This window comes from Ctenocephalides felis, unplaced genomic scaffold (assembly GCF_003426905.1).
Source record: "Ctenocephalides felis isolate EL2017-DRISC unplaced genomic scaffold, ASM342690v1 CF-g0.4_SCAFFOLD_01886, whole genome shotgun sequence".
NCBI lineage: Eukaryota > Metazoa > Arthropoda > Insecta > Siphonaptera > Pulicidae > Ctenocephalides > Ctenocephalides felis.
Genome location: NW_020538040.1, coordinates 89,962,200 through 89,980,581, shown reverse-complemented (window position 1 = coordinate 89,980,581; position 18,382 = coordinate 89,962,200). Strand labels below are relative to the sequence as shown.

Below are 18,382 nucleotides of genomic sequence, written 5' to 3'. Positions count from 1 at the left end.
ACATTTTACAAAAAAGGACTGGAACAGATCTCAAATATTTTTTCATTGCAATTTGATGTAAGTTAGGACGGGGCCAAAGGTCCAATTTCACGAGTAATTATATTGTGAAAACAAAACCAATTATATCACAACAAAAAACACATATAAAAAACAACTGGACCTTATAATTTTTAAATATACTTTATTTAATTGTTTCTTAATATTTAATGTTAATTCCCTGTAAAAAATTTAATAAATTTTGTCAAGACGTTGGACCTATTTGCAAAAAAACGCATTTCTACAATGATGAATTAAATTTAATGGGAGTTTGACTGAGTAGAGGCAGATACTTGTTGTTTGATATTCATTATTTGTTGTGATATAGGTGATTTGGTTTTCACAATATATTTGCTCAAAGTCAAATTGGACTTGTGTGCTCCGCCCTACTCTATTAAATAAAATTAAAATTAATTGAAATATATGTGATCTGTACAATTCCGACTAGAATATGGAACTGTGATAAAGCAACAGAATTGTATCGTAATTTGCTGATAAGAAATGTAGCTATATGAGCATTTTTCAAGGCTAACCTGTTTTTCATTTCGGCGAACTTTCGCGTTTTGCATTTTATACCCACGTTACATCAATCTTATATTCAACACGCCATCACGCAGGGGTTATAAAAGACAAAAGGTAGATTTATACGATTCACCCAACAGTGGCCATGTTTTGCTCAATAGCCATTTCACCCCAAGTGAAAAGGCGGCGCGATGGGGAGTCGGAAAGCGGCAGATGCGCCCCACAATATGTTCGTCGTTTTGTATTTTTTATTTCGTAGCAAGTGTTATTGAGATGAAAAATGTATTTTAAGTTCAAGAACTATATCTACTGAGATGCATTTGATAAGATGAGTAATCTAGCGAAATAGTTATTAGAATTAAAATTAGAATAATGTTTTTTTCTATAAAAGATATTGGAAAAATTTCAAATATTTGATAATAATTTGGAAAATATGATTTAATAATTAATGTTAGGTTTTTGGCCGCTTTTTTAATCAACAGTTAACTACGTAAATAAAATTTTATATTTCGTCCAAAAGTTATAAATACGTTAGAGATATTTTTAACGTTATTGACCGCTTAGATACACTATTAAAACTGAGCATGTACGGTGCATGGCATCGTGCCTTAAGGTAATTTGCTGGAACTTCCCGTATCTAAAACTAAAATCTTTAAAAAAAAATTAAAATTTTTTCAAAACTTTGAAAAAAATAAATTTTTGAGAATTTTGTAATTTTTGAAAAAATGGCTTTTTTGAAAAATTGATTTTTTTTTATTTTGATTTTTTTTTTAAATTATGTACATTTTTTAAAGCAATCGCGCTGCATAGCTGTTTTAGAGTCGAAATATCAAAGCGAGTAAGCGTCGTATCGTAGTCTAACGTGAAGACATTGGCACGGAACCCGTAAAAAGTACACAAAAGTTGTACTTATTATTATAATCTCTATAAAATATCTGATAATTTGATGTGCATGTGCTTAATGGCCGGCTTATTTTTCACTTTTTTTATTGGATTTCAGGAAACGCTGGACCAGTCTTTCCAAAAATTTCAGCAGTTGTTCATTTCGTCAATATAAGCGAAATGTTTCTTAAATCATTCTAATCGGACGCTCTGTTCTCTTCAAAACTGAAATACCATTTTTGGCTCTTTTTGCCCCGCTTATGCGAAACGGTTAGGCCTGCCTTTGCCAAAAACTAATATCCCTATCAATATGTATTGAATATCTGTTTAATCATCCAAATCGGTTGATCCGTGTTCTCGAAATCGTCGATGAAAAATTGTATTCGCACATACAAATACACACACATATATATATATATATATATACATTTTCTGAAGTATGCCAAAATGTTCAGAAACCTTTGAAACGTAAAGCTACGCAAAAACTTTCATTTACGATTTTTATGCGATTACTTATAGTATTTAAAGAAAATTGATTTCAAAAATTACATCCAGCTATCTTTTAAGTGATATTACTACTAATATTTTATCAAATTAATTATGAGTAATAACTATATCAAATCTGTTACTATTTTACTGTTTGCATCGCACTATTTCATACAAAGTCAATTTTCTAAATTATTTACTTTTGGTAAGAAATTAGATATAGCTCAATTACAATTATTAACTTCCCGTAGGGCAAGTTATAGTAATCGCAAAAAAAATCGAAAATGAAAATTTTTGCATTTCTCGACGTTTCAAAGGTTTCTGAATATTTTGGCATACCTTAGAAAAAATGGATGTATGTCTGTGTGTGTGTGTGTGCGTGTGTGTATGTATGTGCGGATACAAATTTTCGTCGACGATTTTGGGAACACCGATCAACCGATTTGAATAATTCAAAAAACATTCGATTTGTATTGATAAGGAGACGTGCTGATTAGTTTTTGGCGAAGTCAGGTCTAGCCGTTCCGAAGATACGGGGCAAAAAGTGCCGAAAACGGTAACTCAGTTTTTAAGAGAACGGAGCGTCCGATTTCAATAATTCAGAAAACATTTTACTTGTATTGACAAGGTGAAGAACCGATCAAATTTTAATAAAGGCAGGTCTAGCGGTTTCGGAGATCTAATGAAAAAAGTAAAAAAAAATGCCGTTTGGCGGTCAAAAATGATCATTAGACATATGCACATCAAATTATCAGATATTTTATAGAGATTTTAACAATAAGTATAATTTTGGTTTACATTCCTATGAGTTCCGTACCAATGTTTACGCGTTAGACGTCGACGCGGCGCTTACGCGGTTTGATATTTCGTCTTTATGCAATTAAAGTATTACGATTGCTTTAAAAAAAAGTTTAGATCTTTCAAAATATGTCAAAATAAAGAAAACATTTTTTTCAAAAAAAAAAAAAAAAATTAAAAATTTTTTTTTTTAAAAAAAAGTAATTTTTTGTCTAATTGTTTGTCAAAAATCTTATTTTTTCGAAGTAAATTTTTTTCAAAAATGTTAATCGTTTTTAAAAAAATTATAATTTTTGGTACGGGAAGTTCCAGCAATTTGCCTTAAGGCACGATGCCTTAATTGCCTAAGACAGAATTCCACTTACAGCTAGTTTACTGATCAAATAAAAAGTCCTGGATACAGTAATTTGATTGTCAAAATTGGTACCTACTAGCTGTGATATTACAGTCGAGCTTTTACGTGCACATAACAATTAACTATGATTTATCGAGTAATTGTATAGTAATATTGTATTTATTGCCTTACAGTTTGTTAATGGTTTACAAATTTAATTATATACATTGTAAACAATTCATTAAATTTTGGAACCATTTCAACTAGATTAAAATATGAATAAAAATCGGATCGGCTGCGAATATTGAATATAAATAGATTAAAATGAAATACTTCACTCAGATGTCAGCATATTTATGGCTTTTATCTACGATTTTCGTGTTATACGGTACTGTTGTATATTGAATATGAAGCAGAGTGCACATTTGTACTATTAACATCCATATTACTTTATTTTTTATATATATTCATCAATTCTAAGACTGTTGCAAATAATTTTTGTATCCTTATATAAATGCTGATTCCAGATCAGTAAGGCACAATAAATTTACTATTAAACAAAACGTGATATATTAATCTTCTATAATATATTTTATGATATCTTTTTTGGTAATAAATGAGCCGTGCGGATTACAACACAATTTCAGTGAAAGTGGATTTATGGCGTAGCCTTTACCACGCTCATATATAAGATCATTTATCTTCTTTTTCTTTGTCGGTAATATACTTTAATGTTATATTATGTTATATTAAATACTAACATAAATAAAATGTGTTCGATTAATTTAGGAATAAAATTTATACGATGTAGCTTGAAGATGACCGAATAGCGTGCCAGAACGAAGGTCTTTATAACACGCGCCCTTGAATAAAGCACAACATTTACTGCTGTTATTTCGTACTGCTTAATATATTTTCATATGTACCTAAAACGCATGTTAGTTTGCTTAATATTTTATTTTAATTTCTGTTTTACTACATTAATCATTTACGGTTATTTATATGGTTGTTGGAAATGCTTTAGAATTTCACTTATTAAATTCTCGTAGGGTAAGTTATAGTAACTAAATTTACGAGCGACTTCGACTTCCACGAAGATTATATTTGAAATAAAAATTTTGTTATATTTTTATGTTCGATTTTATTTTTCAATACTGTATAAAAACGTCTATTTTTTAAGTAAAACTTCTTTAGGCGCGACTAAGGTGTAAAACTGTCAGAATGCAACGGAAATTGCGTTACGCACGAACTGTACGTCATTCGCTCTTGAATAGCCGTCGTGCATTTTTATTTACTTTTTTTACTAGATCTCCGAAACCGCTAGACCTGCCTTCATGAAAATTGATCAGTTCTTCATCTTGTTAATACAAGCAAAATGTTTTTTGAATTAATCAAAAGGCACTTTTTGCCCCATATCTTCCGAACGGCTAGACCTGCCTTCGCCAAAAACTAATCAGCACGTCTCCTTATCAATACGAATCGAAAGTTTTTTTAATTATTCAAATCGCTTCATCCGTGTTCTCGAAATCGTCGACAAAAATTTGTATCCGCACACACACACACACACATACACTCACACACACACATACACGCGCACACATACACACGCACATACATCCATTTTTTCTAAGGTATGCCAAAATGTTCAGAAGGTTTTGAAACGTAAAGATATATACAAATTTTCTTTTTCGAATTTTTTGCGATTACTATAACTTGCCCTACGGGAAGTTAATAAATACATCATATAACAATTTTGAATAATGTTTCATCAAAAAATGTCTTCATCAAACATTGAAAATTCTAAATTCTAATGTTTGATGAAGAATGTATAAACTGGATAAGTTTTATAGATTTGCTCATATCTACAATTTTTAGGAATATTAACTTATTAGATGTACATGTTACTAATTGATTGCAGCAGTAATTAATAATAAAGCCTTCACCTATAATATTTTATTTACTCTAGAGCTTGGGACTGATTATATGCTAAGTTTAAAACAGATGTATAATTAATTTGAAATATATTATGGTTATCATCGTATTTGAAAAGTACATACAAAGCTATAATTTTTTTTCTAAATATTATGCAGCAGAAATAAACGTTAACTTACAAGTTGAAGTTCAATCTTGATAACAAAAGAAAATGCTAACTTTATCAAAATTATTTAATCTTTTGAAAAATCAATATTTTGCATCAGAGTTTTTATCGATTTTTGCTTACGCTCGTTGAGGGCGTCCCAGCTTGGGGGCCCCGTATTTTGATACGGCTGATACGGCGGTAGCTACGCCCCTGCTAGTTACACATCTATTACTCTCTACTTTCAAATATTGTTTATCAAACAATTCATAACTTTCTTGCTTTTAAGATATTTTTACGAAGCTTTAAGCCCCGCTCTATCTTGCACACATAATGATTCATACATTGAAGAAAAAACTTAAATAAGGGGGTGTCTATTAATCACGTAATCAAGTTTTTAGGGATTTTTGAAACCTACTTCACCCCCTTAGTGATTTATGGTGATTTTCAAAATTACCCCCATTCTTAGTTACGAAAAAATTGTTTTTTTTTTTTTTTTGAAAATGTTTAAATTTAAAAAAAAAAATCATGTAAAAAATAAATATACCTGATTTCTTGGTAAACTTCTCTCTTCCTCACGTGAAAATAATACAGAAATGTTTTGATGGCAAAATAAACAAAAACACTTCCTTTAGTGATAACTAAAGGAAAACTAAGAGTTAAAATTTTGTATAACAACAACGTATAAATGCTATATGAGTGCAAAATTACTTCAATGTTTAAATGGATGTCATATACTTTTTTTTTAGCCAATATAACACACGAATTCTGAATCAAATTGTTTAGAAGAGGATTCGTGGAATGAAGCCTCGCTGTAATATATAGATAATCTGCTGTTTGATCTGAAATATATTTTAGTACACAACGTAGTACTATGAAGATAATCCTGTTATTTCATATAAAATCCTTATTCATTAAAGAAAACAAAGAATAAGTATTTTCTCAAAGCGTAAACTTTTGTGCGATGGTGTATGTACGTTAGTTTTCACATGCTTGTACTACTCTCGCATGAATGAATTTTCCTTTGTGCCCGCTTCAGCAACTTTATTGATTGGTGGTTGTCAACTGCTTTTTGCTCGACACAGCGTAAATAAATAACACACTTTTTTAAAATGGGCGCACCGTTCAAAAGTAACAGAGTTTGAATCAATGAAATTGACGTTTACGAAACATATTTTTATTTTTCTTGATACAATTAAAATCCGTTTACCTATAACACATACATTTAGTAACTATTAAGACTTATATATAGAAAGTTACTATATGAAAAACAGGTTACTCAGTGGTAAAGTATTTTTGCAGTTAATTTTGAACCAATACGGATGGTTGAATAGAACATTCGATTCATATTGAATATGCGCACTGTTCACGTTTATCGTTTATATGGTGAAGTCAAGTTGCGCCATTTCGGAGTTAGAGCATATTGCATTTTCATCTTAAATTATAAAAAATTTCCAAAAATTTTCCGATCATTTTTAAGTTTCATACAAATAAATGAGATTTTTCAAGTTACTTATAAGATTCTCTCTAAACGATCATTTGGAGACTTGAAGGAATGTTATTGAGTAATTTAATAAGTCAGTTTCATAAGTATATTTTTTTTGGGTTTTCGTACTAATATGCAATTTAATGTAATAAATTTAAAATTTGGTGCCACTAACATGTCAAATTTAAATTTATTATAAAGCGCAATGCTATACATTACTATATTAACTTCCCGTAGCGTAAGTTATAGTAAATGCAAAAAAATCGAAAATGAACAATTTTATATATTTTTACGATTCAGAAGTTTCTGAACATTTTGGCATACCTTAGAAAAAATAGATGTATGTGTATGTGTATGTATGTGCGGATACAATTTTTCGTCGACGATTTCGATAACACAAATCAACCAATTTGGATAATTCAAAAAACATTCGATTCCTATCGATAAGGAGACGTGCTGATTAGTTGTTTGGCAAAGAAAGGTTCAGCCGTTCCGAAGATACTGGGCAAAAAGTGCCAAAAATGGTATTTCAATTTTTGAGAGAACAGAACGTCCGATTTGAATTATTCAAAAAACATTCTATTTGTACTGGCAAAATGAAGCACTGGTGAAAGGCAGGTGTAGTGGTTTCGGAGATCCAATAAAAAAAGTAAAAAAATGCCATTTGGCGGACGATTATTTATTTTATCGTTATCATCATTTCGATTTTCATAAAAATGATATAATGATGCTGGCATACCTTCGGAAGAATACGTGTACTTTCTACTTTCTTTCAACATGATAAATACAGCGAATGAATTATAAAGGATAAATTTCATACATATTGTAACGTTTTGTATTGAAATATTCTGACATAAACTCCATTCTTCTATATCACTGATGTAAAAAGTTATTGCCATTGCCAAATCAAGTATATCTCCCTCTCTACATATGGTATGGTATGTCAAAATTTAACTTTGGTATAATTTTATAAATTCAACCAATGAATACTTCAATAACTAGTGGTGTATGGCATCGTGTCTTAAGGCAAATTGCTGGAACTTTCCGTACCAGAATTATATATTCGAGAAAAAAAATCAGTAATCAATAAAAATTGATTAATGATTCACAACAATTGTTTTATACATTTTCAAACAGATAACTATAATCACTATATATTTTCTCGTTCATAAAATATACAGTGACGATCTTATTGCTCAAAACACTTGAGAAAGTTTACATTAGGAGGATGCGCCGAATAAATCCATTTGAGGAAATATTTACGATTAGAATAACGCATTTGAAATACATATATACATTTTGAAACTGAATTGTAAATTTAAAATCCATGTTTAAAACTTTTTTTAAAATTCATTTTTGAAAATTTTGACATTTTTTTGAAAATCTTGGTACGGAACCCAACAAAATTGTACCAAAAAAATTAGTACTCATTTTTAAAAAAAATCATCAAATATCTGATAATTTGATATGCATACGTCTATTCGACCAGCAAATATCATTTTTTTTACTTTTTTCACCGTATCTCCGAAACCGCTAGACCTGCCTTACCAAAAATTTCATCAATTATTCATTTCGTCATTACAAGTAAAATGTTTTTTGAATCATTCAAATCAAGTACTTCGTTCTCTCAAAAACTAAATTATCGTTTTTGACACTTTTTGCCCTTTATCTCCGAAACAGCTAAACCTGTCTTCACCAAAAACTAATAAGCACGTCTTCATATCAATAGGAATCGAATGTTTTTTTTTTTAATTATTCAAATCGGTTGATTTGTGCGCCCAAAATCGTGGACGAAAAATTGTATCGAAATATTCTGCACACACACACATACATCCATTTTTTCTGAGGTATGCCAAAATGTTCAGTAACCTTTGAAACGTAAAGATATGCAAAAATTTTCATTATCGACTTTTTTTGCGATTACTATAACTTACCCTACAGGAAGTTAAAAATATTCAATCTGTTAATATAAATGTAATTCATAACAAATGCATGTTATAAATAGCCTAACTAATATTGTATTTATTGTCTCTAGGATGTAGCATTCATTAACCCGGCGAACGTCGTGTTCGTGTACATGCTAGTACGCGATTTGGTCGACGGGGACGAGCTGGACAGCGAGCAAGACTTACAAGCTGTGGTGCTGACCTGCCTCTACCTGTCATACTCGTATATGGGCAACGAGATCAGTTATCCACTAAAACCGTTCCTGGTCGAAGATCGCAAAGAGCCATTCTGGGACCGCTGTCTACTGATAGTCAATCGATTATCGTCGGACATGCTGAGAATCAATGCAGAACCCGGCTATTTCACTGAAATATTCACCGAACTGAAAGCGTGCGGGATGGGCGCACTGCCTGCGTCACTTTCGCGACATGCCGCTTGACAGAAACAACAGCAAACCGTGCAGGGACTTACCGTCGTTCGACTGAGCCTGGTCGAGCAGCCCGCGGCCGTCTGATTCACGCACGAGATCGTTTGCGCCGCGGGACCTACGGAGATTTTGAAAAGACGAGAACCAGCCGCCATTCTACAATCATTGTCGTAGCGCCATCAGCCTACAGCATACTTGGAGTATATTTGACTGAATCTGAATCGTGTGCTTGTGAAGGCTGTGCTGTGCATATTAACACGTTCACTTCACTAACGATCTCTTCAAATGCCAAAATCCATTCAATCTAAAATCTAACAATATATTTATTCAAACCAAGTACCTAAAAGACTCAAGTTTGGACTGCATTGTTGAGATCGTTAGAAAATTTACGTTAGCGTGTTAACGTTACTAACAAATCGTCATCTACTTGTAATTATTAAGTAATACTTCATAATTAAGTCCTGAAAACAACCAGGGCAGCGGGTTTAAATAAATTGTCCTCAACATTTTTTCTTAAAATAGAGGCGTTTTGTATGCCAAATATTCATGAATATGTACTTATTTCAAGTTTCGTTTTTAGAAATACTATTTAGGTATTGTAATAGCATGGACTATCATTCCAAAATCCATATCTATTTTTATAATTGTTTTTGTAGAATGATATTAGGAGAGACTTATATGAATGATTTTGAACAATAATGGTTGAAATAAACTATTCAATCTTATTACTTTTTACATATATGTATTTATTTACATATAAATACATATTTGATTTCAATTTGATTCAATTGTTTGTTGAATTTTTTGTTGATAGATCTTTTTGTTAGTGTTTTCTCGTTAAGTTAATTCAAATATATGCGGGTCATAAGTAATTCAATAGAATATTTTTCTGTATTACTTTCTATTCGTTATTTCATTGAAATATATTAATTTGTAAAATGTGCTCATTTTATATCGTGTTAAAAACCATATTTTATTGATAGTTTGTAGAATTTAAATAAATAAAATAAATAAGTGTATCCATGCAGGTAAAGATTTCTATCATATATATATACCACAACAGTGAAAATTTGTATATTCATTTTAAAACGTATCTTTTAAAATATCAATAAAGAAGTCAGATCTGAATTAAATTAAAAATATAATTTTGTTTTGAGCGTTTGCTTTGCATTGCTAGGATAAATAGGTCAAGATAATTTGTGTTATATATCCACACTATTGTGTATATATAATTGTAAATATTTATCTTTAAATTGCTTTACAAGAATTGTATATGGAATTATGTTATTTTATTTTTAAATAAGAAATATATATACGTAAGATTGTGCTAGACATTTGAAAGTATTTCTTTAATATGTTATTATTTTTAACAAAAATCACTGATTTTTAATTATTTGGATGTATTTAAATCGATTTTATTTAAAATCCCTGCCTTAAAAACAAGATATATTTAGGCATTTGTCTATTCTGTAAAAGGCGTTGCTTGAATATCAAACGGATGGCCAAACACTTCCAAGTTTTCCACCTTTTCCAAACGGCCTGCAAATAAGAAAAGTCAATGATGTATGAAAGAAATGTAGAGACGAAATCTTGGTATTTTAACAACAGCCATTCCAATCGAGATTTTTTTATTACAAACGTAGTATAAATTTTTAGCAGAGGTTATTTACAACATAAGTAACGTAACAATATAAAAAGCAGTGATTTACATATAAATATAATATATAAAAATTATTAGTAGATAAGTTAATTTCGGCCAGGATTGTGCAATATTCCGAAATCAACTATAAATAATTCCAACCAGAGGAAAAGTATATATAAATATATAGTTGATTATAAAAAATAATTAATCAGATTAATTATTATTAATTATTACATGTGAACGTTAAAGCATGTTTGTAAACCGTATCATGTTAACCGTCGTTGGTATTAGACTTGAAATAGTTTTTTAAGTTTTTAATTTATCAATATAAGAGTAGCACGAGTGATAATATTTATATTTTTTTTTTGAATATAAAGAATAAAACAAATTAACGATAATATTATACTGGGTATAACGTATCGTTCAACATTTGTCAAGCATTGATTAATCATAGAATTATATATTAAAATTTTATGCGATTTTGTAATATATTGTTTTTCTTCATTAACACTATTTCTAGTTATTTCTAGTTATTTGATAATAATTATTGTTTATATATTTATATTGTTATGAGATCCATCCGATGTATATTATTACAAACAAATATTTGTATATGGAAATGACAAATATGATTTTGTTCACATACATGTATTCAATTTAAGAATTAAAAATAAATTTCTTATAAAACAAAATGTATATTTTGTATAATAAATGCATATATGTATAAGATATGTATATAAAATTTTGAATATAAAAGCGCTCCGAAAAAAGTTTTATAGTCGATCAGCGCAAGAAATTATTATGATATAAATCACGAACGGTGACAAATATTTGGCAAATAAAACACAAATTTCGATTCATGAGGAGCCGTCGGTTGCGTTTGTACCTGTTACAAATAAGAAGATTGTTTATTTAATGCATCCATTCCAGTCATCGTGTTTAACAGATATCAAAAGAATATATTGAATATATTCCTGGGGTCCTCAGCGCCCCGCCCCCTAATATTTTAACTGTTTTAACAGTTCATCATCAAAATTATACAAAAATTTGCATTCATTTTTTAAAATCCTTTTTTAATAATCCTGTGTTTAGTACACAAAAAATTAGATATATGTAAACTAAAAACGCAAAAATACATTGATTTTAAAATTGTTCAGAAGATCGAGGCAACTAGCGGGTGCTCATAATCAAATTTTTGTGTCTTCTATCGTTGTCGCACTACCGAATTAAGCAAATCAGAGTTTTAAAAAAATCTAGCCTTTCATTATTAAACATAGCGCTGGTACTTCATGTTGGATTATTTTAATTTAATTTTTCATTATTTAAAATATCCAAAATTGCATGGTAAACTTCTCCTAATTGATATTGCAAGGGACGAATTGTATGTATTCATCTTTACTTTCCCATTTGTTGTTTCAAAGTGAAATTTTTAACGTATTTTAAAAATATTGTCCATAGATTAGTAAAAGATGCAAGAAAAGTTTATATTTCTTGAATGATATTGAAAAAACTATATTATAAATTTCATATCCAAATCTCGTTTTGACGCCCCCTAAGGCGTGCGCCCGCTTTTTCGCATGCATTGCATTTAATGTAGGACCGGCTCTGTTTATATGTGTGTATATGTATATGTATATATATATATATATATATATATATATATATAGATATATCATCTCAGACCTTGACGTCAAGCCGTAAACGAATAATAGTATAAACCTTACTTGTCCTGAAAAAAATTAGAAAAAAAATATCTCATTCGGAAATTATAGGCTTTTAAATGCAACAGTGCAACGTAAAAATTATATCACGTTGTTTATAAATTATGAGCAATCTATTTCAAGTGCAACCTAGGGCTTTGGTGAAATTATGACTATTTAACGGTTATTGAGGTTAACCTTCATTAATTTTGTTCATTTAAACTATGCAACCGTAACCGTAACCGTGAATAAAATTTCTAGGACTCAATACAAAAAAAATATCACAATTTGAGAAGCCCTGCTTTGAAAAAAATGTACTAAAGTGTGTAGACCAATTTCTGTAAAATGTTAAAATACTTGATAATTTTAGCATTGAAAAATTTCGAGTAATGAAAAAAAAACGAAAAATGATCCAATAATTGCTAACGCACTCAAACCGAAAACTCAGTTCTGCATGAGCTCTTGGTGAATTCCTAATTTTACTTTAAAATGATAAGAGATGGGATAGTGCATATATATTCTATGAATATCCCAAGCAGATAATGTCGCCACTTTTAACAAAATCATTACCAATAAATAAAATTAATGAAATAATGAATAATTTTGTCTTAGTTTAGTTTAGAAATAAAGCCACATAGATTTTTTTTTCATTATAATAAATGTTCAAAGTATTTGCTATGTGCTACAATACATATCTTATAACTGCCTAATAAATATCTATTCATAAACAGGGCATATCTTCAAGAGTTAATCACTTTAGTAGCTGGATTTTTTTGATCAGGAATATCCGGGGTGGATTGGACTATGCAGGTAACATACTGCAGAAGATATTTAAAATATATCTGCAGACCGTAATTTATTATATATTTTTTATATTATAAAATGTAATTTAATAATTATATTATTTTTTACAGGCATGAAATTCGATAAAAATCTTGAGTATGATATGAACTACAATAAACTGTATAAATAATTTAAACCCGAATAATCTCAATAATAAAATATAATAAAATAATTTTTCATATTTTTTAGGTTTGATATCCGCCTCAAACAGTCGGATGTGAAGCAACGGTGATGATAATGGTTTTCATCTGAAAATATGGATCAAACTATGTTTTCAAAAAGCATTGCCGCATCGAAGTAATAATTGTTAGAATTAGAAAAATTCTAATAATAAAACATATCAAATAGAGAAAGGAAGAAGTCATCAAAACATGCTTAAAAAACTATTAAGTAGCGGTTTTAAAAGCAATAATAAAATAATAATAACGATAATAATAATAATAATGAAATAATAATCATAATAATAAAAATAATAAAATAATAACAATAGGAATAATAATAATAATAACAATAAACATAAACACCACCTAGCCAGTTATGAAATTCAAGACCATAATGGAAACATCCGAATATGCCTAAAAAAGTAGAACAAAAATAATTCATACAGAACTTTTTGGTGTTTTGGTTTTAGTACCGACGTATAATGATTTATTATATTTTATTTAATTTATCATTTTTGGAGTGGAAAGTGGAAGCAAGTAGTAATACTTTAAATTCATTTTATTGCTAGCAATCAAAAGTTAGCCCTTTCCACTCGGATGACGCCGCTCCGGCTTCAAAATACGTGTTAATTCCGCTACGTGTTAAGTACTTAGTGATGACTTCTGAAAAACGTGATTTTAGAAAGCGAGCCAAAGGTGGGCCTAACTCTTGTTGATAAATGCATTGGTAGTCTAATACTGCTGATATAATAATATAATAATTCTGATGACTTCTTCTTGGATATAGCAATGCCGGGCAAGGGCTATTTCATTTGGATTCATATTGCTATCAGAAAAACGATGTCACTAATAAGTTGCAACATTAGAAGCTGATACCATGTTAACAGATTGCATACAGAAAAGGAAACCTATATTTTCAAACACAAAGCCGAAACACGGGTAAACAGTACTTGTATTCAATGTTAATGCAGAGATGACACTCCATTTTTACCACGTGGGCGAAATTGTGCATTCATAACCTGCAGTTTGGCACATTTTCAATAACGTAATGCTTAGTTTAACGTAAAAAGGGTGTAATATGAAGTGATATTGCTGACTTAAAGTATGATTAAAAAAGTAATTGAAGAAAATTAAAGGAATTCTGCGATTTTTTTCACTTGTTGCAATGGCCAAGTATGTCGTAGTTAATATAAATTAACACATATATGAATATATATTAAAAAAAGTATTAGGGAGTATGTCAAAACATTAGTATTTATTATTTATTTATTTAATCTAAACTTCATATCAGTGAAAATAATATAAAAAAGATTCAAGTTTAGTTCGTTCACTAGTGACACACAGGCATAGGTGTTCTTATAGAAAGCGCAGATCTTGGTTCAGATTTTTTCAAGTTCTGATTATGTTCCACTACATTGAATTAAACAATATTCTGACTGCTATAAATAAATAAATACACACACACACACACACACACACACATATATATATATATATATATATATATTTTCTTTCATATGATGGTAATGAAAAATTAGTACAAACAACAAACCCAAAAAAAAATTGAAATATATAAAACTATTTTAACATTTTCAAAACACTTATTATAAATAGTTTCAGTTCACTTTGGAAAAGTATCACATTGTTCATTTTCATATTTCGAAAAAGGGATCACTACTATCACATATTTTTAATATCTTTGCCTAATGATGAAGTAGAATGGACTTGGCGTTATACATGCACATCTGTTGTTCAAGAACTAGTAGAATTATTTCCGTTTTCCGTTCAGCCAAAACCCTTCTATATATACATATATATATATATATATATATATATATATATATATACATGAATATACTATACAAAGATTATGTACAGACATACCCAAATTTACATTTAAAATTAAAATAGATTAAAAATCCATTACTATATCTCAGAAGTAGCATACATGGATTTTATACTTCGATCATAAAATCTTGAAAATGAATTAATACAAAAAATCAACTATCACTTATTGTGCGTGTATATTAGGGTGGTCGTTAATATGAACATTCATTTCTCTGAAATTCATTGGACAACAATTCTCTGAAAGTTGTAGCTCTTAATATTGTCTTTTAGATAGAGCGAAATTCAATTAAAGTTTTGTATGGACATAGCATGAAAAAATTTTCAAAAATTTTGCAGAGCATCAAATTTTCAATAAAAAGTGACACAAATTTTCACTTTTAATTCATTTGTCGCTAAGTTATACTTAAAAAAAAATTTAATTTTCAAAATTTTTTCTATGCTATTTCCATACGAAGTTTAATTGAATTGCGCTCTATCTAAAAGTTAATATTAAGAGCTAAAACTTTCAGAGAATTGTTTTTTATCAATTTGGAACCATTTGAGCCCTTGGGAGCAAGAAAATTCGAAAATACCCATATTAAAGACAACCCTCGTGTATATATATATATATATATATATATATATATATAGCCAATTCGAAAACATGGATTTATTAACAGTATATTTCTCAATGTCCTTTAAATACAAATATTATTTACAAAACTTTAATATTATTAAAATCAATTGAATTTCAATTGATTATCAGTCTCATTATTCTATAATTAAATAATCTTTGGCTGCGACTCAAATTGGAAGTAAAGGACTACTTCCAGATCTAGAGAATAACGATCCCAAAAATTTAAGTCCTGCTGTGCCACCTGGAACACTGGCTATAGTACTCCATAAGAGTGTTATAACTTGCAATATTGCAAATACCACAGTTAATGGAGTACTTTGTAGACATAATGCGCAGTATAGAGTTCCACTCAATGATCCGAAATAAAAAGTTGTTGTTAATATGCGTGGTTTAGAAAACAAACTCTTCAGATGGTTTATAGGTCCATAAAGAAATGATGCGCTGAAATTGTGAATCATAGTTGTCACCTTTTGTACATAATTAAATATTTACTATTATGAGATACCAAATATAATAATATTAAATTTAATATTAAATATATTAATATTGAATTTCACTTTAATGATATTTGAGTAAACAATGACAGTAATGTAGTAAATATGTTATTACTGTGTTTTAAGTGATATAAAACCTTGCTAAAATCTCTATAGATAATATAGTTGAAAATTGATAAAGTGTTATGATGAAACTGTATCTATAGAAGAGAAAATATCAATAAATGGTTCTGTGTATATATATGTATATATATATATATATATATATATATATATACACCTAAGTCTGTTTTTACACGGTAGATTGGTTCCAGAAGAAGTCGTGTAAAAAAAAAACGTGTAAAAAAAGACATTGATCTTATACAAAAATGGGTGATTTGTTCCTAATCTCTAAAACCTATTAAAATTAGTGAAAAACAAGGATTTTTAAGAACAAGAATTCATGTTTATTTTATTAAATCAAATATATAATGCTTATTTTCACAAGCATAGTAATTAATGATAAAAAAGATATGCACTCTAATCTTAAAATTAATAGAAATTAAATGTATGGCAAGTTCAGGAACTAAAAAACTATGTTGTGAACGAAAAGAATAGGTTATTCAATTTTTAAGGTTTCCCTAAATTAGTGCTATTCACATTTGCTTTGACCAGTAAAAATTGTTTGTACGCGCTAAAGGGGAATTCACTTAAATCTTTAAGCTAGTGTTCGCAAACTATCGATACTGTCGATGGTTTCAGACTTTTTTCTATCATAAATACTTTTTTGTGATATGAATATATTTCGCAAAAATTAAATTTGACAAAAAAAATTTAAGTACATAAAATTGCAAATCGTGCTAAATGGAATAAAATCGTGTAAAAAAATTAAAAACATTCAATTTTCAAACCGTGTTATATCAAAACCGTGTACAAAAAGACCGTGTAAAAACAGACTTAGGTGTATATATATATATATATATATATATATATATACATATATATATGAGCATATAATAACCTGAATATGAAGAATAAACTCCCCAAGGTAAACAAAAGTGCGAACTTTCTTGCTTTAAACACGAGCATTGGAATATACATAGCAGATAAGCTAAAACATAATAACCCTATCGACAAGCATATTACAAAGCTGATTAATCTCTGCACTCTCGTCTGAAATAGAAAAAAAATTAGAAGGTGTTGTTGGAAACTTTTCTCTGATAACAAAAAATGTGTAAAGAAATGTATGTACAGAAAATAGTAAGTTATTATTTATGATTTTAGAATAAATATTGAAAAAGTACACAAAAAGTTCAAATTCACAAATTTCAAAATGTGTTTCTATATTACATTGTAAAAAGAACGATTCTGCAGAAGTATCAGTAAACTTGAGTGTTATAGCTTAAATAATGTAATAAATAATAATACTGCGCTGAAAGAGATATAGTTCAACCCTTTTATTTACCATTGTGGGGCAACAACTTATTTCGGGATCAGATTGTTTAACAGTAGTATCACCATCTCTGTTAAATAACTTGCGTAAGTCGGGTTTTGAAAACTTGGGAATGTTGAGGACATTCGACTTTTTTTGCTCACTATTTAATAACAAGTATTCGTCCAATTCCTTTTTCAAATCAGCCATCTCTAAATAAAAAGTTGATTGTCAATTTGGTTTCGAACGTTTCTAGAAAATAACTTTACCTGTGGAAAATGGTCACGTTAATACTTGAACAGAAAATCAACTTACTAACAAATATACAAAACAGTGTTTTTTTGTTTTTGTTTTGGATCACAATTGTTTCTTTATAAATTGGGTTTAAGTTTTGCAAATGTCAAACTTGACAGGTTCTCGTTATTCATCTAGATAGCGCCGTCTGCAATTTGGTTATAATTATTATAAAGAAAAAGAAAAATATACCAATATACTAATGGATCAACTTACATGGATAATTGGATAGTTATCAATTAGATTTTGGATAAGTATTTTATCATTTGACATAAAAAAAATTATAGGTGGGATTCTTCTCTTGTTTTGATAGCAGTATTCTTGAACATTTCTATAGATGACGCATCTAATAATAAAACTTAACTGCAAGATATAAAT

The 18,382-nt window shown here is 29.0% G+C and overlaps 2 protein-coding genes across 2 annotated transcripts in view; one reads left to right on the top strand and one right to left on the bottom strand.

The window, feature by feature from the left end:
* LOC113375505 (cyclin-dependent kinase 5 activator 1) overlaps positions 1-9,007 on the top strand; it is a 36,618-nt gene extending 27,611 nt beyond the window's left edge. The window contains exon 3 of the mRNA XM_026615436.1: positions 8,657-9,007. Within this exon, the coding sequence (XP_026471221.1) occupies positions 8,657-9,007 (351 nt within the window). The remainder of the gene's footprint in view (positions 1-8,656) is intronic.
* A 6,863-nt stretch (positions 9,008-15,870) lies between these two features.
* Positions 15,871-18,143, bottom strand: LOC113377610 (vesicle transport protein SFT2C). The gene is made up of 4 exons (XM_026617984.1): positions 17,980-18,143; positions 17,744-17,922; positions 17,300-17,451; positions 15,871-16,246 (listed from the first exon to the last, which is right to left on the bottom strand). The coding sequence occupies exons 2-4, from the start codon at positions 17,918-17,920 to the stop codon at positions 15,973-15,975; spliced, it is 603 nt and encodes a 200-aa protein (XP_026473769.1). The 5' UTR covers positions 17,921-17,922; positions 17,980-18,143; the 3' UTR covers positions 15,871-15,972.
* Between the last annotated feature and the right edge of the window lie 239 nt (positions 18,144-18,382).

Bases quoted from the DNA above. Each gene is read 5' to 3' on its own strand.
- LOC113377610 (XM_026617984.1), bottom strand. From the start codon at position 17,920: ATGGCTGATTTGAAAAAGGAATTGGACGAATACTTGTTATTAAATAGT. The intron at 17,452-17,743 runs GTAAATAAAAGG...TTTCTATTTCAG, and splicing joins TAAGTTGTTGCCCCACAATG to ACGAGAGTGCAGAGATTAAT. The intron at 16,247-17,299 runs GTTATTATATGC...TCACAATTTCAG, and splicing joins AGTTTATTCTTCATATTCAG to CGCATCATTTCTTTATGGAC.